The 25,667-nt window shown below is 34.6% G+C and overlaps 1 protein-coding gene and 1 pseudogene across 7 annotated transcripts in view; both read right to left on the bottom strand.

Annotated features, from left to right (window-relative positions):
- VPS8 (VPS8 subunit of CORVET complex) overlaps positions 1-25,667 on the bottom strand; it is a 230,538-nt gene that overhangs the window by 40,626 nt on the left and 164,245 nt on the right. For all 7 annotated transcript variants that reach the window (XM_016159713.2, XM_016159714.2, XM_016159708.2 and 4 more), the window contains 3 exons: positions 17,545-17,625; positions 15,841-16,010; positions 13,022-13,187 (listed from right to left, as the gene is read on the bottom strand). In XM_016159713.2, coding sequence (XP_016015199.2) covers positions 13,022-13,187; positions 15,841-16,010; positions 17,545-17,625 — 417 coding nt within the window. The remainder of the gene's footprint in view (positions 1-13,021; positions 13,188-15,840; positions 16,011-17,544; positions 17,626-25,667) is intronic.
- Positions 19,371-19,489, bottom strand: LOC118602722 (annotated as a pseudogene).

The raw sequence follows: 25,667 nt of genomic DNA, 5'->3' as shown, positions 1-25,667 counted from the left end.
AATGAACTTTTGATAAAATAATGTGGATCTCAAATAATTATGCTGAGTGGAAAAAGCCAGACCAAAAATGCATATGTACTTTACGGTTCCATTTATCTAAAACTCTAGAAAATGCAAATTAATCTATTATTACAGAAAGCCAGCGGTTTCCATGGAACAGAAGTGAGGAACTGAGTAAATTTTTGATGGTGATAGATAGGGTCAGTATATTGATTGTGATGATGGGTCACTGATGGATACATATGTCAAATTCATATATTTTATGTGCAATTTATTTTATATCAATTATACCTCAATAAAGCATTTAAAGACATTTGTAGGATACAGCTAAAACAATGCTTAGAAAGAAATGCGATATAGCTTTTTATGCTATATTGGAAAATAAGAAAGGCTTAAAACGAAGAACTTAAGCTTCCAGTTTAAGAAGTTAGAAAAAGATCACAGTAAAATCAAACTAAATAAAAGGAAGGAAATAATAAACAGAAATCAATGCAATAGAAATCAAACAAAATAACAGAGAAAATTAACAAAGCCAAGGTTGGTTCTTTGGAATACCAACAAAATTAGTAAACTATTGCGTAGATTGATCAAGAAAAAGAGAAGTTACCAATACCAGCAATGAAATACTAATGTAACACTACTTACAGACATTTATAAGGTAATAAGAGCCAATTATGAACAACTTTCTGCCAATAAATTTGGCAAATTAAATAAAAGGACACATTTCTTGAAAAACAACTTACAAAAATGGATAGAAACAGAAAATAAGATGAAACAAAATATGAATATCTCTATATTTGTTAAAGAAACTAAATGTTAACACATCTGCCCATAAAGAAAACTGCAAGGCCACATGGTTTTAGCAGTGAATTCTAGCAAATATTAAGTACACAAAAATATATGAAATCGGAATAGCAAACTAATTAATTTACAAGGAAAAATGAAATTATCATTACAAGTAATTCAATACTAGATATTGTCTGTCTAGAATGATGTAAAAGAGGTCTAAGTACTGGGTAAGCAATTGGAAACAAGTTCTCAAGCCTCTTCCAATTCTAACAGTCAAATTCTAAGAGCCTACAGTATAGATGACAAAAACATTTCCTATCAATGTGGCATGAAGCTATTCAAATAGGACCACGCTGCAGACTCTCCCCACGACTTTCAGAATAACTTTAGAAAATATACTTCAGTTCAGGATCAAAACCGCTGGCTGTCCAGACTGTCTTTTCAGATTCAGCAGGTCTGCAAACATTAGACTTGACAGTCTTTACTCTAACATACCATGACATTAATACTCTGTAATTTATTCCAGATGTATGATGTAGCTTGATAAATGTGATCCAATTTTAACTCCTAGTATGTTCTTTTTGTAAAGGGAAAAATAGATTTTCAAAGCAAAGTAGATATTTAAGCTTTAAAAAAAATGACCTCATGAAAGAATCTGCAGACTTTTAAAAACAAGCCAAGAACTAGATGTGGTGCTGGATAATTTATCTAAGAAAGCTGTTTCTGGAGATTAAGTCAGAGAGTGTTTGAAGTGGCAACAGAAATGGTTCAGCATTGCTCATGAAAGGTCTTATTTTTCATTTAACAGGATTCCTTCTGGAAATGCCTCAGGCAATGCAGCTTAAAAGAGACACTTTAAATCCAGGTGTGCAGACCCTAGATCTGGGGATATGGTTGATATATCAAGTGATGGCCTTAATAATAATAATGTTGAACTCTGGTGATCTTTGATAATAAAATGATTCCTGACTTAGAGAAGTAATCTAATCTGAAATTTAACAGCAATAAAAATGAATACCTTCCTTATTACCTTGCTCTTTTTTAAACACAAGCCTCGATTTTTCTGATTACAAAAGGAATACATGTTCACTAATAGAAATTTAGAAAATACAAAAGAGCAAAACAAAAGTCATAATCCAACCACACAGCGATAACTACTACTAACATTTGGAATCACAGTTTTGTGATCTTTTCATGTTACATGTTAAGAATATTTATTTCACCACATTGATATTCTTCAACAACATAATTTTTCATGTCTATAAAGCAGTCGATTCATTACATAGGTATTCCATAACTAATTTAACCAACTATTGGAAGGCTATTAAAACACTGAGGTTGCTTTCGAATTCTTTTTTTAAAAAATTCTGTCATAAACATCCTTGTATGTAACATTTGGCACACATTCTTCATGTGTTATGTCCGTTGGACAGATTCTTATAAATCCCTGCTTCTGAGAGTGTAGACATTACTGCCAATTTTTTTCCTGACAAGTAAGATGGATCCACACTTTTCCTATAATTCTGGAATCCAAAAAGCTCTGAAATCAAAAGAATTTATTTAAAAATTTTTTTAGCACCAAAAGTCATCTGACAACACCTAACCTAAAGTGAAGCAGTTTATACTCATTTATCCTACACAAGCATTTAATTATGGGATGCTGCCCTAGCCTGGAAATGTTATGTAATATACAATAGATGCCCTGTATTACCTTTCTTTCAGCACTTCAAATATGCCATTTTATTGTCTTCTGGCCTCTTTTTTTTTTATTTTAAAAAAATGAGAAGTCATCCCTCATTATTATTATATTTGGCTGCTTTAAAGATTTTCTCTTAATCTTCAGTTCTAGTAGTTTGACTATGACTATAATGTACCTAAGTTTGTTTGTTTGTTTTTTTAATCCTGCTAGAGATTTGCTGAACTTTTGGACATATGGGTTGATGTTTTTCACCAAATATAGGAAAATCTGACATTATTAGGTCACCTCACTGCTACTTCTTTCTCTCTTCTTGCTTTCTGGAACTCCAATGATATATACACCAGACTTCTTGATATTGTTTCACAGGTCACTGAGAGCTCTCTTTATTTTCAATTCTTTAATCCCTGTTTCAGTTAGGATTATTTCTACTGAACTGCTGCCAAATCTACTGATGACATTAGTCTTGGTGTTAAAAATGCTGTTGATATCTAATGAACTTTTCATTTTAGATGTTTTTTTAGTTCTAGAATTTATACTTTATAGATTCCATTTATCGCCTGAGAATGTTCAATCATTCTACTTCTTTTCCTCTAAATCCTTTAACATATTTATAATTTCTATTTTAAAGGGCCTGACTGCCAATTCCAACATCTGTCCCATCCATAGGTCTGCTTCTGTTGATGCTTTTTCTCTTGACTTTAGGTTACATTTTCGTACTTCTCCTTACTGATCCTATGGTAGTTTGAGCTTTGGCTTTGTTAGAGACTTTATTTGGTTTTTGCCTTTAGTCTTGGGGCAGCCCTTGGTCAGAACGCAGTCCTTCTGCAGTTTCAGTCCAAAATGTGAAGTGTTTAGCAATCCCCCTATTCGGCAAGACTTGCGCTCAAAACTCAACACCACACCTGCTGAAATTTTGGCTCAGTTCTTTAGTCCTTCCAATGCTACTTTCTGCCTGGTTTCTTAGAGCCTTGTCTGTGTATATGCAATTCTAAAACCTATAAAAAGATGTGGAGCTCCCTCCTCCCTGACACTTCTTTTTGAGACTTCCTTCCTCAACTTACATCTGCTTTGATAGTCTTGGACACTGCCTGCTGATTCATCATCCCAGTTAGAATGCTTTTTGTTTAAGCTTTTCCTCGCAGGACTCCAAAGCAAACTGAGAAGTGCCCTAAAGGAAAAGCTGGTTAAATGTTGAGCTTCCCAGTTTGCTTCCCTTTTTAAGATTTGCGTTCCTTATAGTTTCTGCCTGCTTCTGGTTGTTTTCTAAACAATATTTTGTTTGTTTGTTTTTCCATATTTTGTCTAGAGCTTATAATTGTTGATGGAACAGCTATCCACTCCAGGTTACCCTGACATTATGAGAACTGGAACTCTGTATTACATTTCTTCAAATATTTCTTCTGCATTATTTTCACCCCCACTTCTTCCAGGACTCCAATTACATACATATATATTGCTACATGAAGGTGTTTCATAGTTTACTGATACTTTATTCATTTTCAGTCTTTTTTTTTTTCTCTATGTTTAGTTTGGGATAGTTCCTATTGCTACACAGTCAAAGTCACAAATCGTTTCTTCTGCAATCCCCATTATGCTGTTAATCCCATTCAGTGTGTTCACCTCTGGATGTTCTATTGGGCTTTATAACTTCCATATTTCTATTTAACATGCTAAATTTTCTAGCTTCTTGAACACATGTAATACAATTATAATAACTTTTAATGTTCTTGTCTAATTCTATTATTTATGCTATTTTTGGGTCTATTTCAATGGATTGATTTTTTTTTTAAAAGACTTTTTAGAGGAGTTTTAGGTTCACAGAAAAATTGAGAGGAAGGTACAGAGATACTGCATATATCCCATGCTTCCACACATGCATAGCTTCCCTTATTATCAACATGGTCCTACGTTTGTTACTGATGACACATTACAATCAGCCAAAGTCCATAGTTTGCATTAGAGTTCACTCATGGCATTCTACAGGTTTGGACAAATGTGTAGTGACATATGTCCACCATTATAGTACCATAGAGTATGTTCACTGCCTAAAAATCCTGTGCTCCATTTAATTCATCCTTTCCTCCCCACTATCCCTGGCAACCACTGATCTTTTCACTGCGTCCAGTTTTCCCCTTTCCAGAATGTCATATAATTGCTTTTTCCCCTCCTCTTTATGGCCTGTATTTTCCTGCTTTCTTGCATGCCTTGTAATTATTTTATGAAATGCCAAATACTATGAATTTTACCTTGTTAGGTTAGATATCTTTCTAATCCTTAATATATTCTTGAGCTGTATTCTGGGATGTGGTTAAAATACTTGGAAATAATGTGATTTTCTTAGGTTTTGTTTTTAAACTTCGGTAGGTGGGTTCAGAACAGCAGTTAGTCTAGGGCCCCTCTAATACTGAGGTTGAGACCTTACTCAGTATTCTCAACGTTGCCCTGTGCTTTCCATTATGAAGCTTTCCAGGCTGGTATTATTCCTCACCCTATGTGAATTTGGGGCACTGCTACCTTAAATCATTTTGGGTGCTCCTTTTTCTGGCCTTGGTAGTTTCCTCACACGAATCGGTCAGTATTCAACTTTATATTCAAAGTTTCTTTTGGCAAATCCCTGAAGCTCTCTGTGTGGCTCTTTCCAATGAATTCTAGCCACTTTGCTTTCCCTGGATGCCCAGCTCTGTCTCAACTCAGGAAGAATGATAAACTCTGCCTCTGTTGCCCCTCCTTGCACCACAGCTTGGAAACTTTCTTCCAGCAGCAATTTGGGGGCCATCCTAGAGTTTATATAATTTGTTTCTTGTCTCTCAGGACTCACTCTCCTTTACTGTTGAGGTCCAATGTTTTCAGAACCATTGTTTAATATATTTTGTCCATTCACCACCCTCCAAGAAACTCCAAATACATCCTGTCAGAAATGGAAGTCCCTGTATTACCTTTCCAAAATAAAAACATCTGAATTCTGAAAAATATCTGGCTAAAGGAATTTGGATAAGGGACTGTGAACTTGTACAAATATGTGTTCCCACTAACAGTATATAAAAGTGTCTCTTCACATCCTTAGAAACATAAATGCACACATATGTGTTAATATATGACAGTTTAACATGTATTTAAAAATTTCTTCCCATTATTTAATAAGTAAAAAAAATTGGCATCATAATGTTGTTTTAACCTGTATATCTTTGATCACTGGTAAAATTAAACATTTTTTTCACAGTTCATTGGACAACAGAATTTTTTTAAATGTCCTCTGCCTATATTTTCAAAGCTTGTGTTCTACAGAAAGACTAGAAACACTTTCTTGGTACTACTGTTATCCTTCAGTCTCTTGGACACAACAAGCCTTTTCTGGATCAAAGGCGAGTGCACAAATTTCTAAAACTTTAAGAATCACTTAAGTTCAGACAGCCCCCAAATAAAAACCAACAAAGACAAATTTAAAATAAAACAAAAAACTGCTACGCTGCTCTGGCAAAGTGGTGAAGACTGGGTTGGTAGAGATGTGGCTATCTGTCTGCTTCCCACAATCACTATCAGTGGATCATGTTAATCCTTTTTTTTTTTTTTTTTAAAGATTTTTAAAAATCCTTTATAAAACCTTTCCTATTGTCACTTTAGGAAAATAAATTAAACTCGTTGCCACAGTCTTACAGGCTATTCAGGATCTGACCCTGCCTGCTTCTGAAGCTTCATTCCTTGCCTGTTGCCCTTTAGTCACTATGTTCCAGCCACTGATTTTTGTTTTTTAGTTTCTGGAACATGTCATTTCCTTCTTCAGTTTTGTGCTTGCTGTTCGCTTTTGCTTACAATTTTCTTCCCACAGCTGGTACCTTCTCATCTTTAAGATCTTAGTTTAAACATCATCTCTAAAGATTGATAGTCTCTGACCACCGAATCAGGTTTTCATGTTATCCATCTTATGACATTCTATTCTTTCCCCTTACAGCATTTATATACCTATCACAATTTGAAATTATATATTTGGTTTATCATTTATTTAATTATTGTCTAGCTCTCTTACCAAATGGTAAGCTACATGATGGTGGGAACTATGTTTTTGTTTCTGTTCACCAATGTATACTTAGTACCAAAAACAGAGTTTGGACTAAAGTAGGCCTACATTAAATATTGGCTGAAGTAATTAATCGCTTCGTACTAGAGTATAATAACAAGACTATTGGAAAATGAGCAAAAGTCTCCTCAAAAACATTCATTTACATTAGGTTCGTACGTCACCTCTTACACTTCTAAGATATATTAATCTTCATTTAATCTGCAAATTTAATTTAGAAGATAGTCTTTTGAGAAATGCTGCTATCACCAAAAACTGAAATCTCATTTTTTAGCATTTACTTTCAATCTAACATATGTATAGGGGGAAGCTAACAGTCTTCGAAAATGGACAAAGAAAACGGGGCATTAATACCAGTGTTCCTATTTCATTAAGCAGCATGTAAACCAAATCCCCAATTTATAGTGGGAACCCTCCCCCAAATAAACAAAGTACAAAGGTTAATAGAAAATTACGCCTAGTGAGCATAAATGTCATTTACTGATAATTTCTTGTAAGTTGTAAATATTTCTGATATTATTTATAAATTTACCCTGAAAGACAAAATATTTTCTTAGACAACTCTAAAAATGAAGAATTAAAACCACTCCAGATAACAGGGGAAATATCAGTTTATTTAGTTTAATTACCTCCTTTTGGGATTATTAAAAGATGAATAGTCCTATATGTGTACTTCCACTCCCTTTCTTCCTCAGATATTTACCTCATATTGAAAAAACAGAAACCTTTGACATTTGACTAATGTACTTGGCTCTCAACTGATAAGGAACAATTTATCCAAATCTGAAAAGATACTGAACAATATATACATTATAAAAAACTTTCTAATGAGTCTTTAAATATTCTTGTTCTTTTAAGTTTTAAAAGGTATAAAACTTGAATGTTTCTGGTATATCATAATGTGTTAGTTTATTACCAGCTCTCAAGAACTCTAAGCCCTGTTAATGATTTGAAAACTAAAATCTAGTAAATCTTCAATAATGTTTCTTTGAATTTATATCAAGTTGCCAGTTGACCAACAATTATTTTTAAAATTAATAGCAAGTTAATTTCTTCTAATGCTAATCAGTATCAATGACAATGGTTATTTGCTACTATAAATTTAATAAAGGAATAATCAAAGATAAAATGATATTATATTGGAATAACATCTGATGAGAAAATATAATAGAATGATGAGTTCTTCAGTTGAAATTAGTTACTCCACTGTATTTCATCTCTGGATAATATGTAGAGAAAGCAAAACAGAGAATCACAGACACCTGCAAGGTCTATTCTGTGGATCTACATTCCAGATTGAGCTGCTATAAGCCTGAGCAGGGGGAGAAGAGATAAGGAAAGGATGAAATTTGAGTCATTTTTTTCCTTGTCTGTAAAGAAAAGTGCTTATTCCAGAGGAAAGCAGGCTTTCTAGGGGAGCCGCTCCCATCATGTCTGTGCAAACCTGCTGGAAGGCAACTGATGTGTCAGCATTACTGGTTATGTGTATTGCCCAGTTGTGAAAAACAGAAACAAGATAAGGAGTGGCAAGAAGAAAGACTTTATTGACCAAAACCACAGTTTTGAAGGTAACTGTTTCATCCTATTGAGTTATAGTCAGAAATTGAAGGAGTAAAAGTCAATTATCACAAGTCTTGGAAAAGGATTAAACAAAAAGCTATTTTATAGAAGGATCACATTACAAAAGCAGTGAGAAGCTTCAAATGCATTCAGCATTTTCTGGGGGCAGACAGCAACAGGTGGAAGCTGACTGACAGTATCAGCTTGATTTCAGAGTTACTGGGGCTCTCACCTCTATTACCCTTCATGCACTGGCTAGGAACTTAACCAGGGCTAGCAGCCTTTCAAAAAAAATTATGAGAGTAATGAGGAACTTTCATGAAGTCAAGTTTAATAAAAACCATCATTTTCATTTAATTTAAAATATTTTTTATAATTAAAAATGTGAATGGCTCACACAATAGTAAAAAAATTTAATTAGCACAGCCAATATGGTATGGAGACATTTTAAAAAGCAGCTTTACTAGGTTTCAGTACAACCAGAATGCTAAAATTAGAACAGGCTGGAGGAGGAAAACAGAGTGAAGATGGTCCTAGAAACCTGAGTTCAAATATTGGCCCTCCTTCTCTGAACTATAGTTCCTTCAGCTGTAAAATAAGGAATATATCACCCTCATAAAGTGAAGATTAACATAAACAAGTCTCAAGCATATGTTTGATAAATTTCATTTCTTCTTTCTGTCTAGTGTTACCAATCTACTGGATCTTTTTACAATATCTTAGTAAGAAAAACAAGAGAGAGAAGACAGCTTGAGGAAAATTTAAGAAATCCAAAATAGTTCTCATTCTAGCTTGCTTCATTATCAGGAAGCATCAAACAAAGATTTTCAAGAGGATCTGATCAGTAGTCTGATCAGTAGTCCTAAAGAATGTAAAGGTTGACTCGTCTCTCTTGCCCTGCAGACTGAAATAGTCTCAAAAATAAAACTGCCTCTATTTAGATTCACTTTTAAAATAATTTTCCTTTTCTAGATGCTCTGAGAGAAGGCAGGAGAAAGGACAATGACATCTTTCATCATTGTATGAGGTGTGGAGATTTGGTAACAGAAAACCAATGTAGTATAAATGGCTTCAAAATTCAACACTGATTCATGAAAAATTCTCAGTAAAACATGAAATAAAAGGAAACTTACTAAACATGATAGAAAAGTAATAAATAAAAAGCCTATAGTTAACGTTATACTTAATGATGAAAAACTGAACACTTTTTTCCCTAAGATTGGTAGCAAGACAAGGATGTCTTTTTGCCATTCCTTTCAACCCTGGAGTGGAGGCCAATGAAAGAAGGGAAGTAAAAGAAATAAAAGGTGTAAGATTAGAAAAGAAAAAAGTCATCATTTCTGTACAATATCATTTGTCTATGTAGAAAATACCAAGGAATCTACAAACAAGTACTAGTACTAATAAGTAAGCTTAATAAGGCCACTATTTACCAGATAAAAGGTCAATACACAAAAATATATTGTATTTCTATATTCCAGCAATGAACAATTAGAAATTGAAATATAAAATAAAATATACAATGGCATTGAAAGTCATTAAACACTTAGAAATAAATTTTACAAAACATATACAAGATTTATATGCCCCAAACTATAAAATGCTGATGAAATAATCAGAGATCTAAATAAATTGACAGATATACCATGTTAATGAATTGGAAAAGACTCAGTATTGTTAAGATGTCAACACTCCCCAAATTAATCTATATATTCAACACAATCCCAATAAAATCTCAGCATAATTTTTTGCAGACACTGATATTTCAATTTTACATGGAAAAGCAAAGGAAGCAGAATACCCAAATGTTAGGAAGAACAAAGTTGGAGGACTCACACTACCTGATATCCAGATTTACTATAAAGCTACAGTATCAGAGAAAAGACAAATATAGAGATCAATGGAAAAGAAAGTCTAGAAACAGGCCCACACATAGATAGTCAATTGACTTTTGATTAAGGTACAAAGGCAATTCAATAAATATCCATATGCCAAAGAACAAACCTCAATCTTTATCTCACATCCTATTAAAAATTAACTCCAAATGGATCAGTTGTTGCCAGGGGTTGAGGGTATAGGGAGAGGATGACTACAAATAGATATAATATGTAATTGTATTTTTTTTTTTAAAGTAGGGGGAGGGAGGTCTATTTTAGCCTCTTAGGACTATCTAGGAAAAAAGAAAAAAATTAATTGGTAATATCTAGGCCACAATATGCAGTAATCACAAGTTGTCTATGCATTGGATATAAATGAAAGAGGAAAAAAACCTGAAATGCCCAAGATTTAATTAATGCATTAAGTATCCACATAAATTTTCTCTATCTGCATTTGGATTCAGCTGGAAAGATGCTGGCAATCACCGGACCTGTCTTTCCTTTCCTAACTGCAAACAAGAAAGTATTTTGGATGTATAGTTAACAAAATGTTCAATCCGAAAAGCATACTGAACATCTTTACCTTCATGTCCTGCAGATAGATACCTTTAACTCCAACAATTCTTTTTTTTTTTATATTTGTGTTCATCTTAAACATATCTCAAATATATACTCTTTTCCTCATCCTAGCTTCTACCATTCTAGAACAAGTTACCACTTCGCTCCTCTTAATTACTTCAATATTCTTGGTCTCCCTATATCCATTCTTGCTTCCCTTTCAATTTACTTTCTGCGATGTTCTTTTAAAAATACTATTCTGGAAAAAAAAAAAAAACCTATTCTGATAAGATCATATCATTCCTTCCTTAAAACCCTTTATTATTTTCCCTGTTTCTTTAGCACAAACATAAAAATAATTAATGTTGTCCCTATTTACTTCACTAGCCTTACCTCATACCACTCTCTTTCACCCTCTAGATCCAATCACACACAATGTCCATATTCCTTCCTGCTTCACAGTAGAGATGCTGTCTGTTTGTTTTGTATATTATTCCCTCTGCCTGGAATACTCCTCCTCCTGCTTACCCTTGCACTTAAATTTGTCAAGTTTACTCTCCACCCCCCGCCACCCCCACACCTTCCCCACTTCAGGGCCGCTAACATGGCATTTCAAGGAAGCCTTTATGGTCTCCCATGTCTAGATTAGATCTATGTGTTTTCTGCATAGTTCATCTGTAAGTACTTGCAGTATAATAAAAAACATATAATTGGTCTTTGTCCCTGGTTCCTGTTACATCACTCCTAAAACTCCTGGAATCTCCTGAGTAATGAGTATCCTTTGTATGCTAATGAGACAATAGGTATTTGGGGACCTCTAAATAGATTTAGAATGGTAGCTAGTCACCAGAAAGATCAATCCATAATTAAAGGGTGAAACTTTTAGTCCTACACCCCTCATTCTCCTCCCCAACCAACACCTCTGAGGAGGGAAGAAGGGCTAGACATTGAGTTAATCACCACTGGCCAATGATTTAATCAACCATGACCATATAATGTGGCCTACATAAAAACCCTTAAATGAGGTTTGAGGAGCTTCTGAGCTAGTGAACACACCACTGTACTGGGAAGGTGGTACCAGGAAAGGGAACAGAAACACTGTACGCCCTCCCCCTCATTCCTTTCCCTATGCATTTCTTTTATTTGCTATTCTTGAGTTCTATCCTTTATAATAAACAGGTAAATGTATTTTCCTAAGTTCTAGCAGTCATTCTAGTGAATTACTGAACCTGGGCAGAGGGTGAGGTGTCATAGGGACTCCTGAGTTTGCTAAGTCAGACAGGAATGTCAGTAACCTGGTACTCCACTTACAATTGGTGTCTGAAGTGAGGGAAGTTTTATGGGACTGAGCCCAGTGTCAGAACTGAATTAAATTGTTGGACACCCAGTCCAGAGAACTGACAGAATTGGTGTTAGAAAGAACTTGAGAAAATGTATTCAAAATCTGTTTATAATTTCGCTGGTTGCGAACTCTGAAAGACAAATGTCTTGTCTACTATTGTATCCCCAGCACTTAGCACAGTGCCTGGCACACTGTTCCATATATTCTGAGTGAGTATGTAAATGAATGCCTACCACTAGAGTGTAGAAAGTCTGTACTGTTATCTGGGAGAAACTAGGAAAGGGGGTTTTTCTTGGGTCTTCCTCTGATAAAACACTGAAAGCTAATGAAACAAAGATAGAAAAACAACAGGTCCAACTTTTCACTATGTAATGTTAAAGATGACTACAGAATCGAGTAGCACACAGGAAAGAGCAGGAAACAGCAAATGTGACACCATTTCCCACTTTGAAGAGTAAATAAACTGAGACCAGCACAATGATCAAGTCACAGCCTTAGTATCTGCTCCTCCTCCACATGGAGCCCTTCATGTTGTCAAGTTCTGTTCTCCCAAAAGCTATTAAACAGAGTTCACACTCTGCTCCACTGCCTGCTTAATGAGAAAAAAAAAAGGCTAAAAAATGAACAAAAATTGTTTCTAGTCCATCAGACTCCAAAGGCAATAAAAATTCCTCAAATGAACACTAAGTCCTTTGAAGACAGTTGCCCAGATGAGAAAACTATTCACAGAGTACACGTGTTTTATCTTGTCCATCGGCCCTACTTAAAAGTGATAACTCTGCACTCTTCAGCACATAGGTACTCATTAGTACTGCACACTTTGTACTTGTTGACCTCTTACTTTGTCAAACAATCTTAAGCAGGCTTGTATATACATCTTTGTTTAATTAAATCTTAAGCTCTTTAAGGGTAGAAAATGTCTTCTGTTGCTATCAAATCCCTGTTTTGCAGTGTGGGACAGAGAGAAATAGCTCTTCTCCAAATGGGACTAAACAGCTGTCATGATGGATATTCATCAGATAAATGTATTGAAGCCTATAGGACCTGGAAAAAGGAGGCCAGGCTGATAAGACATTGGTAAGAAGAGACCATCTCCATCTTGCCATGAAAACAAGTCTTACCTGTGATGGAGTTATCCTTCCCTTTTTAATCTCAGATGAATTTTCACTTAATTTTCCTACTTTATTACTTGAGCTGCATTTGTAGCATGTCCATCTTGTTTGTCCTTCAATTTCTATGGTGCATTCTTTGTTTTGCAGACAGAATGAATGATACAAATGGCCGCAGCTGCAAAACGAAGGCAACCAATCTGTACTTTTCATTATCATAAAATCCATAAACATAAGCTTTATTAGAGTGTATTTATAAGTAATAAAATTTCAGATAAGCTGGAATAGGTTAAGAATAGGTTAAGAAACAAGAAAGGGAATACACTTCTTGTTGTCCTGTCTTTTTTAAAATCCAGACTCACATATTTGTATACTGTGAGTAGGAAGAGAATCACAGTTCTCTGACCACAAACCACCTAGAGGATGAGCTAAACTTCTACTAATTTCTCATACTATGAAATATTTTTAGACAGTCTGAAAAAAAGTCCATTAGGGAAAATCATAATTATGTAAGTCACCTGATAATAACATGAGTTGCCTGTCTCATCAAATTCAAGGCAAAAGTTGTGATTTGAGTAAGCATTTAAAAAAGTGTCAGCGGTACAATAAATTCTTACACTATTCTTATGAAGAATCTCACTATTGATTATACACTAAGTTGCCAAATGAGTGAGTATAACTCAGTCATTGTTACTGGTTCCTCCTCATTTCTCCAACCTAAAATACTAGACTACCTTAGAAGTCAATCCTTTTCTATAGTCTTTCTAGTTTTCTCTTTCTATATATAAGCTTTCTCTTCTATAGTCTTTCTCCTCTGTATTCTTCTTTCCTACAGCTACCCTTGTTCTCTTAGTGAGTCTTTCTGGTTCCATAGCTTTAAAATACTATCTACATGCTGATGACTGCAAAATTTATACCTTCAGCCAAGACTTCTCTTCTAAAACCCATCATCTATATTTTTCCTTAAGAACTCTACTTTGGATGTCTAATAGACATCTGAAATTTAACACATCCTAAACACAATTCTTGATTTTTACCCCACTCCACTCCCACTACATGCTCTCATTCAACTTTCCACATTTCAATAAAGGGCAACACATTCTTCCACTTTCTCAGGACAAAATCTTTGGAGTCACCCTGACTACTCTTTCACAGTTCACATCTAATCAATAAACAGATCTTATTCAGCTCTATCTGCATAATATATATCCAGAATCCTACTGCTTTTTACTTCATCATCACCACTTCAGGCCATTTCTCACTTGGATTACTACAACATCCTAAATAGTCATTCTGCTTTCACCTTGACTTCCTATAGTTCATTCTCAACACAGCAAAATGATCTGTAAGTCAGAGGTCAGATCATGTCAACCTCATCCTTAAAACCATCCAATGCCTTCTCATCTCGGAGTAAAAGCTCAACTCTTTATAATAACCCAGTTCCTACATAATTTGGCCTGTTCTTCCTTCGAATTCATCTCTTATTATTTTTCGTTTCCTTCACTCTGCTCAGAAAACGATCATCTACTCACTCACTACTCTTCAACTATACCCAGAATGCTCCTATATATTTTATATACAGCGGTTTCTGCACTCTACATAAAATATCTTTCCCGCTGAACAATGTATTTCACTTAACATGTTTTATTTTTTTTCCATAGTAGTCACTATCTGGCATTTTACTTGTTTGTCTGCCCTTGCCACTGGAATTTAAACTCTACTAGAGCACATCCTTTTTTGTTACTGTTCATGCTGTACCCTATATCCTTGGACAGCGTATATAGTAGGTGCTTAATAAATATTTTTTGAATGAATGGGCTCTTTGTGTGACAAGAACTACTTCTCCTTCCTACCACCATGTCTACCAATCTCCCTATATTTATAACAGCAGCTAACACTTATACAGTGTGCTTACTATATGTCACCACAGACACAAGTATCTTAAGTGAATTATCTCATTTAATCTTCACAAAATCCTAGAAAGTAGTGAAATTAGTATCCCAATTTACAGATCAGAAAACCAAGATGTAAAGAAATTAAATTACATGTCAAAGTCTCACAGCTAGTAAGTGGAAGAGTTGGAATCTGAACTCAAGAGTTTATCTTATATTATTTCTATCCATTATATGTGAACTTTCTTTGCTCCTGAGACCAAACCTTTCACTTTTATACTAGATTTCTCCTCTCTTTGCACTGTGGCTTTAAATATCATTTATATGCTGATGGTTTCTAAATTTATATTTCTAGGATTTGTCTCCAGGTTTCTGACTAGAATAACAGTCTACCTGACATCCCTACCTGGATGTGTAATAGCCATCTCAAACCTAACATCTCCAAGGCAAACTCATGATTTCCTCAGTTCCTCACATGTGTTCTTCTTCGTTTTAGACAATGGTACCCTGTTGTTCATCCAGTTGCTCAGGCAACTCACACACCATGTCTAATACATCAAGTTAGCTGTACCCTTAAAATACATTCTTAACCTTCGCACCTACCTCTCATTCTGCTCAAATGTCACTTCCTTAGAGATGTTTTTCCTCATTATGGTGTCTTAAAATAGCACTTTCACCCTGAACAACTTCATCCTTCCGTCCCCTTACCTGTGTTTTATTTTTCCTCAAAGCTCTTACTACTTTGTATTTATTTACTGCCTGATCACCCTAATACCCATTCCTCTCAACTCCCAGGCAGAATGTAAGATCTATGTCTTTTTTTTTTTTTTCACTGCTAGAACGACTGACTGGGGCTGTGTATCCACACATATCCCTGCCTGGTACTACTATGTGTACATACACACGCCCCCTCATGTAACAATTCCTTCTCTCTCTTACCTAAAGACAATAATTTCATCAGCCATTTCTTGGCGCCTTTTGTACTGCTGCAAACATATAGAGCAGTAATCTTGCTTGGGATTCAGTCCCCTGGTGACTGAAGCTCTCAGATGACACAGTGACCAATGGAGATCTTGGTTTAGAAGGCTAGTAGTTGTTTCCAGCAGGGTCTAGGAAAGACCAAAACAAACAAATATGCAAGCAAACAAAAATGGTTTATAAAGTGAAAGAGACAGAAAGGATGAACAGGGAGTATCAGCTGTTTCCTTTTCAACCACAAACAACTAGAATAGGAATCCACTATAAAGGCATAAAATTAATCAAACAAATATCAAAACCCTCAAACTTAAGTGGTTAACTTTAATGTGCAGAGTAATGACAAGTGCAGACATTAAGATTCTCAAAATAAGTATTAAAAGGCTATTCCTAGTTTCTAACTGAGAAATGCATGCTCTGCCATTCAGTACTGATGGTTTTGAAAAGACTAGAGAATCCCAAATCTATTTATTACATGTATAAAATAAGTTCTTTCTTGAAATGTTGTAACAAATAGTAAAAATATTCCCGATTTATTTTAATAGAAACTGCATCCATGGCAATATTTCAATCACCTCAGTGGGAAAGCTAATGGCTATTACTCAGTTTTCATCTCCCTTGGGCAGAGAGATCATATTTTCCTAATTGGCACTTAAAAGTCATTTGAATCTGCTCAAGACTGTGATATATGTCATTAAGTCACATGAAGACATTTTCACAGCTATCACATTAAGTCATTTTCAGGCTCTATGTGCTTATAAAGTATGGTTTTTATGCTATATCTAATTCTCACATTCATATAAGTCATTTAGATGTACAGTTGGGTTCTTTCTGTCAGTCTAAAAGGAGAAAAATACTGACCATCCTGCTTGCTACATATCCTCGTCCTTTACTTTTATCTGTAATGAAAAACTTTTAGTTCTAATAGGAAACCATTAGAACTAAATATTATTTTTTTCCAATCAATCCCATCTTTTCCTCCTCTTCCAAAGTTCTAAAGTTCACAAAAATTTTCTGCTTGCACTCAGCTTTCTTCTGAAGACATGCAGTCTATGCCTGCAGGGAAATTGGCTTCATTTGGTTATGCTTAGCAAAACTGCAGTTTTTACAATACCCTAAGAAAAGCTCTGTCACCCAAATGTTTTTTTTTTTTTCCTCTATTAAAAAAAAGCATACATTGTATCTTACATGCCTAAATGCACTTTTCCTGGGAGGCTTCATGAGTCACTTTGAAGTACAAATGACCATTTTTGGTTAGTGGCAATTATCCACTTCAGGATGCTTAAAAGATTAATTTTATTTTGCAATTTTTCTATACTCATGCTTGACCTTTCCTTTTCATGAGTTATATCTTTGCATTATTTTTCCAGAAAGTTTCTCACACTTTGGATTTCAAAAAAAAATAATAATAATTTGTTCCTCTGCCAATGAATTAAAACAATAAAATGAATCCAAATTTGATGCATTTCCACATTCTAGAATATATGTGTGTGCATCGAAATTATGTATTAAGGTCAAGAGAAATTTAAAAAATTTTAAAACAACATATTTCAATCTACCAAACTTTCACTAAATAGAAGACAATCTTAAAAGACAAAGTATATGCAAAGAAAAAAGAAATAGCTTCTTTCTACCATATGACAGGCTTAGAAATAGAAAGTAGCTTACTTGTTCATAGTTAAAGGTATCCAGCATTCCCAGAATAAGTCCCTGGATCTCTCCAAGCTTTCCTTTTCCATAAACTGGATCCTAATTTGAAAAAAAAGTTGCAAAAAAATTATATAATTCTGTTCTTGATATTTTAAAATTACTTTAAAATATAAATTATCTGAAAAAGCTGAATACTATTGAGTATTTTTCTACAACAAAATAGTTATCCTTCCATGAAACTTCCACTGGAGATGCATATCGTATTCCCTCTGCCCATCACGAATATTTTGGAAAAATAAAGTTTAAATCATCCAAGCCCTCTGCTTCACAATCTTCTCTGCAAGTCTAATTTAATTTCGCTCCGATTTTTTTTTCTGCAGAAAGTTCCTTTCTTCAGATTAAAAACCACCTCTCCCTCTTAGAGTTCTCATTTATATGCTACATTAAAACCAATGTACTCATGAATACCCAGAATTTAACAACTCCCGTGACCCAAATTTGGCCACCTCCTGGCTTAAATAAACTAAATTGCTTTAATTTAGGAGAGACTTCAGTTTGGGAGATGAGCTTATGGATCCAAGGAGCGGCTTTCAGTTTTTCAAAGCTTCTTTCAATAAAGTCACTACTGATAAACGATAGATATCTAGATACCTAATCTTACTTCTACTGCTTTTCATACGAGGTTTGCCTAGTAACTTGTTTATTACACACAATTTGGAAAACACCAAAGTATACAAAAATAAAACAACAACAACAAAAAATGAAACCCAACTACCCAGAAACAATTTTGATATTTTGATGTATATTCTTTCGGTACTGTTTCTAGGGAAGGAGAAAAAGGACGAGAAACAGATATATTTCTTAGTATACTAAACTTGAGTATTTCACATAATACTTTTATAACCTTTTTTACTTAATAATATATTGTGAGCAGTTTTACACATCATCAAATTTTGCATAATAGCTACAGAGTATGAATTACATGAAAATACTATGTTATTCAACTGTTCTCTGTTGTTGGACATTCAAGTTTCCCTTCCCACCCTCCACCCCTAAATCCCACTTACTATTATCAAATGGCAATGACCTCAACTTTGGTCTGGATCTCTTTATTTAGAGAAGATTTCTAGAGCATTTTTATGGGTACTGATATATATTGCCTAACTGCTCCAAAACATTGCATTATACAATTTTTATCTCCATCAGCACATTTCTGTGCTCATTTGACTGCACCTTTGGCTAGGCTGGGAATTATCATAAAACTTTTTCCTAATAAATGAGTATATCAAGTCTATGAGTTCACTCTAATATGAAGTTATGTATGACATAAATAACTCTTCCATGCTTAGCGAGGAAATTTTCTGTTTCGCAGCTAGAGATTGTATCACTAAGCTAAAGATGCCTGTCAACCATGTGGATCACTTATAAAAGTCAAGTCTAGAAATAGCTGAGATTAACTCTTCATTAGAAAAACAACTCAGGCCATATACCTACCAGACGAAATTTTCTTTTAATTTTCTTTACATAAAAATAGACTCATGTTAATGTTTCTGACCTTACATTCAATTATGCTTTTGGTCAAGTTCTTAATAAATACACTTATTTCTAAAAGTATCAATATAGAGTATAATACCTTTTTATAAAAAACCTATTATAATATCTACTATAATATGTACATTCAAATCACTAATATAGCTCTAGCTTTGTTGTTTGTTTATGGCAAGGGTGGTTTGGAGAATAAAGAGGTCATTCATTCATTCATTCATTCAGCAAGGCAACCCTTGGTTGACCTCACAGATTGCAAGAACCTTGTCAGCTTACAATATCTTATTTTTTATTTTTTATGCCTATAGCACCTGGTCTTCCTAGGTGGTCTCCCATCCAAATATTAACCGGGCCCGACCCTGCTTAGCTTCTGAGATCAGACAGGATTAGGTTTATTCAGGGTAGCATGGCTGTAGATTAAAGAGGTCTTTAAAAGGTTAAATTCTGGTAAAAAGAACAAACCTTTATAGGTCATGTCTATATTTATATCAGTACATTTTACTTTAATATACATAATTTAATGGTAAAATCATGAAAATTACCTCATGCTGGGACAACATATAAATTATAGAATGGAAAAGAGAGCTCAAGGCTTCTCGCACAGCACGTACACAAACCGCTAGTTTTTCAAATTATTTTCCAAAGTTGTCAGCTAGATTTTTCAGCAATAAATAACTACTGAGGGTTTTCTTAAATTTTTTTATAAACTATAAAAGAAGAACAGATTTGGGTACTTCACATAAACTTATTTTTAAGGACATTAGAAAAAATGTGATGACCACATTTTTCCCTATTGCTTTTTAGTATCTACTATATCATGTATGTGGTTTATTATAAAATCTTTATTAATCAAGTGTTACTTTAAGATATGAATAATGCCCTCAGCGGGTCAGCATATAAATCGTTTGTTTGCTTTAACCCCCTCAGTAAGAGAGACATAAACGGCTTCTCAGAAGCCAAGAATTACTTGTGCCACAAAGTGAAGATCAATAAAAGCAAGCAGTGAAGACACAATGTATGAAACATAAATATGGTCTCTTAAAAATACTAACTTATCATTTAATGTTCATGAAAGAAACCTGTACAATTCAGATGCCAGGCATCAGTTTGAATAAACATTAGAGGTCAAGGAGGTCTTTGAGAACCTCTTATGTGAACACCTCTTCCGGAAAAAAAAAAAAAAAACTATAAATATCTGAGCAACTGTGCATATAAATAACTGTTACTCCCTATTTTTCCCCAGGGAACCTGATACGGTGAGGTGAATATGAAAAACACCATGGCTGATGTTATGTACAGAGGAAAAGCCTAAAATTTGGAGTTAGAAGATCTAGGTTAATGTCCCAGCTGTGCCACTTAATAACTACGTAAGGCAAGTTATTTAATCTTTCTGAGTGGCACTTCCCTTATGAGAAGAAATATGAGGATACTGCTACTTTCCCAGCTTACAGAGATCACAGGAGATGAAGTGCCTTATAAATTGATGAGGGGGGTAAGATTAAAAAACAAAAACACCTAGGTACAAAAAATCTCATGGTTGGAACACTTGATACTTAAATGAACTGGGTCAATTCCTTGAAAGACACAATCCGCCAAAACTCACACAAAAAGTAGATAATGTAAATAGATGTGTATCTCTTAACAAAATTGAATCAATAAGTAATACCCTTCCAAAAGACAAGGCCTCAGACTCAGACGATTTCACTGGCTTATTATTTAAAGAAGATATTACACAAACACTTTACAATCTGTTTCAAAAATAGAAACAGAGGGAACATTTCCTTACTCATTCTATGAGGCCAGCATTATCCTAATACCAAAAACAGACAAAATAATCTAAATTAAAATGCCAATGGATTACGTTATGGATATAGACAAAATGATTCTAAAGTTTATATGGAAAAACAAAAGACGCAAGATAACCAATACAATATTGAAAAATGACAAAGTCAGAGGACATTACCTGACTTCAAAACTTATTATGAAGTTACAGTAATCAAGACAGTATGGCATTGGTGAAAGACTAGACAAGTAGAACAATGAAAAAAAGAATAGACTGCTCAGAAACAGACTCCCTGCGGAAAGGCAATTCAACACATGGTGCTGGAATAAGTGGACATCCACATGCAGAAAAATGACTCTAAATACTGACATTATACTTTTCACAAAACTTAACTCAAAATAGATCATAGACATAAATGTGAAATGCAAAACTAAAAAATTTCTAGAAGATGACATGGGAAAAAAATCTAGGTGGCCTTGGGTTTGGTGACGAGTTTTTAGATAAAACACCGAACATACAGTCCATGAAAGAAAAAGCTGAAAAGTTGGACTTCATTAAAATATAAAAACATCTGTTTCCTGAAATACACAGCTGAGAGAATAAAAAGCCACAGACAAAGCACATCTCTGATAAAGGACTTGTATAAAACATATACAAAGAACTCTTAAAACTCAACAACAACAAACGAACAACAACAAACCCAACTAAAAAAAGTGGGCAAAAGAACTGAACACTCTACCAATGGAAATGTACAGATGGCAAATGAGCACGTGAAAAGATGATCAATGTCATTGTCCACGAGGGCAGTGCTAATTAACACAATGAGACCACTACACGTCTATTTGAATGGTTAAAATCTAAAACACTAGAATTATTGAGACTTGTGTTCTAGTCCAGAATATGGTCTATTTTGGTGAATGTTCCATATACACTTGAGAACAATATATATTCTGTTATTGTAATTGACACATAAATGTCAACTAGGTCAAAGCAGTTAAAAGTGTTCAGTGGAAATTTGCTGCTATTCTTATTTTTGTTCCTTGGTGTCTTTTCTCTAGCTACTTTTAAACTCTTCTGTTAATCACTGATTTTGAACAACTGTGATTTGCCTTGCAGTTTTACATATTTTGAGTTTGGGGTTAGTTATCTGTGTGCTAACAGTTTTCAATAAATTTAGAAAATTTTCAGCCATTATTTCTTCAAATTTTTTTCTTCTCTGACTCCCTGTTCAGGACTCCAAGTATACATATTTTAGACCACTTAGAAGTGTCTCATAGCTGCTTGTTCCAGAGTTGATGCTCTGATTTACTTTAAAGTGTTTCATTTTGAATAGCCTGTATCTCTGTCTTCAATCCTTCTTTGTTTGTTTGTTTTGGTGTCCTTGTCTACTAATTCTAATATCCATGTCATATCTGGGTTTTGTCTTCCAATTCTTTGCATAACTTGTATGTTTTGATTCAATGTCATACACTAGATTTTATGCTTTTGGGACTTGAATATTTTTATATTCCTGAACATATTTTTAAGCTTTGTTCTGGGATGCAGTTAAATTACTTAGAAATGGTTTGATCCTTTCAGATCTTGCTTTTGAGATCTGTAAGGCATAACTGAAGCTATGTTTATGGCTAATTGTTTCCCATTATTGAGTACCTCTGGGAACTCTACCCAATGTTCTGTGAATTATGAGGTCTTCTAGTCTTCACTGGTGGGAAAGACACTATTGTTGGCCCTGTGTGAGTACAAGTATTACTCCCTTCAATTCTTTCGGGTGATTCTTTCCCTCACTTAGGTAGTTTCCTCATATCATGTACTTACACTTGAGGACAGGCAGCCTTCTGCACATCTCCAGAATTCTCTCTTGGTTTTGCCCTGCAAACTCTGGCTACATTGGTCTCTCTTGACTCTCAGCTTAAATCAAGGAGTATGCCAGAAACTGCTTGGGATCCCCCTCCTGCACTATTGCCTGGAAACTCTCACAACGTTAAGGTGGAACAAACAGGGTTCACCTTGTTTACTTCCTGTCTCTCTCCACTGTCTTTAGTGCCCGAGATCCAGTTTTCTGAAACTACTGTTTCGTATATTTTGTCCATTTTTTTTTTTTGGTTGTTTCAAGCAGGAGGGTAAATCTAGTCTCTGTTACTCCATCTTGGCCAGAAGTAGAATTCCTCCAACCTTGACTTTTATTTACTGTAGAAATACTTATTGAGCACCTATTATATGCCAGGTGCCTCTGGGCTAGGTGATGGTAACAGAGTAGTAGGCAAAGTATAGTCTTATATCCAAGGTCCTTCTGTACTAATAGGAAATAAAAATATTCTAATTCTTAGATGTTTCCTAGAACTCCATTTCTGGCCTTCTGCTTTTCTTGCTAATTCACTTCCTCCTAAAGTTCATCTAGTTTTAAGAACTTAACTATTACTTCTATGTGGATGATTTCCAAATCTCTATCTCCACTTCTTATCTATTCTTATCAATTCCAGTCTTCTATTCCCCCACTGCTCATTGTTAGCCTCATGAACCTGATATTAAGGGATTACCTAGGTTGTTCTTGCTTGCGTTCTCCTGCATCTAAATGTCAAAAAGTCAGTGGATCCTGCCAACTAAGTAATTTCTAAATCCGTTTTCTACTATCTACTCTTTGTAACTCAATTTACAAACTTTGAGAACTTATTGCATTCTAAATATCTCTATACCATCAGTCTTGGTCTCTTCCAATGTATACTGTATAACATAGGCTGAGTGATCTTTCTAAAGAGAAACTTCATTCCATTACTCCTCTGCTTAAATCAGATGAGAATTTACTGATTTAAAAATAAAATCCCAAGTCCTTACCATAGTTTACAAAGCAATTAAGGACACATTCTCTGCCTGTCTCTCAAATTTTAGCTCCGTGACTCACCTTTATTCTTGTCCTATGTTCCAAGAATACTTAAATACTTAGAACTCCCCTTATGTACCATGTTTTACCTCAAATTCTTTGTACATATAATTCACTCTGCTCAGAATAGTCCTATCTCCTTTTTTCCTGATTCCTTTAGGCTCTTTAAGATTCAGTTCAGATATCTCCTCCTCCGGGAGATATCTGAACTGAATCTTATTGTAACTTATTTGAGAAAGATAATTATTGTAAAAGTGCTAGAGTGTTTCAAGGATCCAGCAAAGGAATGCAAGTAAGCTTTAAAAACTACAATGAGGGACTTAGATGCCATCAAGATTTTTCTCTCCATGTTGTCTCTTCTCCCAGTGTCTTGAATCCTCTCCTTGTAACTTCTCTCTTCTCTATGTACCTTTTCGAGTCTCCTCTTTGTATGTCTACTTTATTCTTCACTTGCTCTCTGCAGATTAACTTATTTTCACTAATTCAGTCCATATGACAGAAAAGTAGTCACTGTCAGCTCCTGAATTTTGTATCTTATATAATCCAGAGACCTCAAGAGAGATTTATTCATCTTTCTGAAGTTCAGTTCTAAAATTTCCAAAAAGAAATACTGATTGGCCCCACTTAGGCCGGTTGCCGCCCCCTGCCCCACAGTAAGTCAATCGGGCAGAGCCAGGAGGCAGGGGTCATGTTTTCACATAGCTGCTCCTATTGTAATCACATGGACTGAAAGTACAGGGATGCAGATGTGGCAATTATGCCTGCCACATGGAGAAGATAATCCTTAAAGGTCGCCACTATTACTTGCTTAGAGCCCTATGACAGAACATTTCTGTCTTTCTTATAAGAGCTCTTTTAGGGCAAGAACCGTGCCTTTCATCTACATAGGTAATGACCAAACAGGGTAACATATAATTAATAAATTAACTAAAATTAACTCTTCAAAAATCCAGGGACTGAAATGAATAAAAAAGATTACATGATATAACGGGAAAGAGTATAAATTAGGAGGTAAGAGACTTTGGTGGTAGTCTGGATTCTGCCACTAATGTCGGGCCAGGTACTTTACTTTTCTGTATTTCGGTTTCCTCCTTAGTCAACAGAAATTTTTATAGTAGCCCTACCCACTTGAAGAGATTGTTGTGTGCTTCAAATGAGATAATATCTGTGAAAGTACCTTGAAAATAAAAATCTCTATATAAATATAAGGCAGAGTTATTACAGTAATCACAAGTGTGCAAATAAAGAATTTAAGAACTAGCATATCCTCCTGATTATCAGGAGTTAAAAACCACTTAGGGTAGAAAAATGGTAAGAATACAATTATGATAAATGCCAATATAACTCAAAATAAAGTGAAGATTTTCGAGTATCAAAAGCTTTCAAAGATATGAATTTTAAAATACAAAATTTAAAAAAAATCATATGCTTTTGCCAAGGGAAAAATAGACTTCTATTTATTATAATTTATGTATCAGAAAGTGTGGTTAAAGCTCAACATAAAGCAAAATGCATACACTGAAAGAGAAGCCACTTTTGGCTTTAGAATTTCATTTTTTTCTAATTTACTTGGTAAATTAAAGTATTCCTGCCTTATGGAGATATTACTCCCTATGGGATTAAGAAACTTATGACTAATGTATTTTAAAATGAATATGAGAAGCAGTCTATATCAAAGAATTATTCAACACATGACAAAGATCAAATGAGATAATATATGTAAAGAGACATTCTAAATGATAAGGTACTATGTGATGAGAGACTACTAGATGCAGTCATCTTTATCAGCAGTCCCAGATGCTTAATACCAGATGGGAAGAAGAGCTTGGAGTGTCTTAAAAAATAGCTGACAGAAACATTCTTGATTGGATAAAATCACTTGAAAATTATAAAGACCGATGGTATTATATTACTGATTTTGTGTGTGTGTGTGTG

This window comes from Rousettus aegyptiacus, unplaced genomic scaffold, assembly GCF_014176215.1.
Source record: "Rousettus aegyptiacus isolate mRouAeg1 unplaced genomic scaffold, mRouAeg1.p scaffold_m13_p_4, whole genome shotgun sequence".
In the NCBI taxonomy this organism is placed as follows: Eukaryota; Metazoa; Chordata; class Mammalia; order Chiroptera; family Pteropodidae; genus Rousettus; species Rousettus aegyptiacus.
This window is presented reverse-complemented; position numbering and strand designations above follow the sequence as displayed.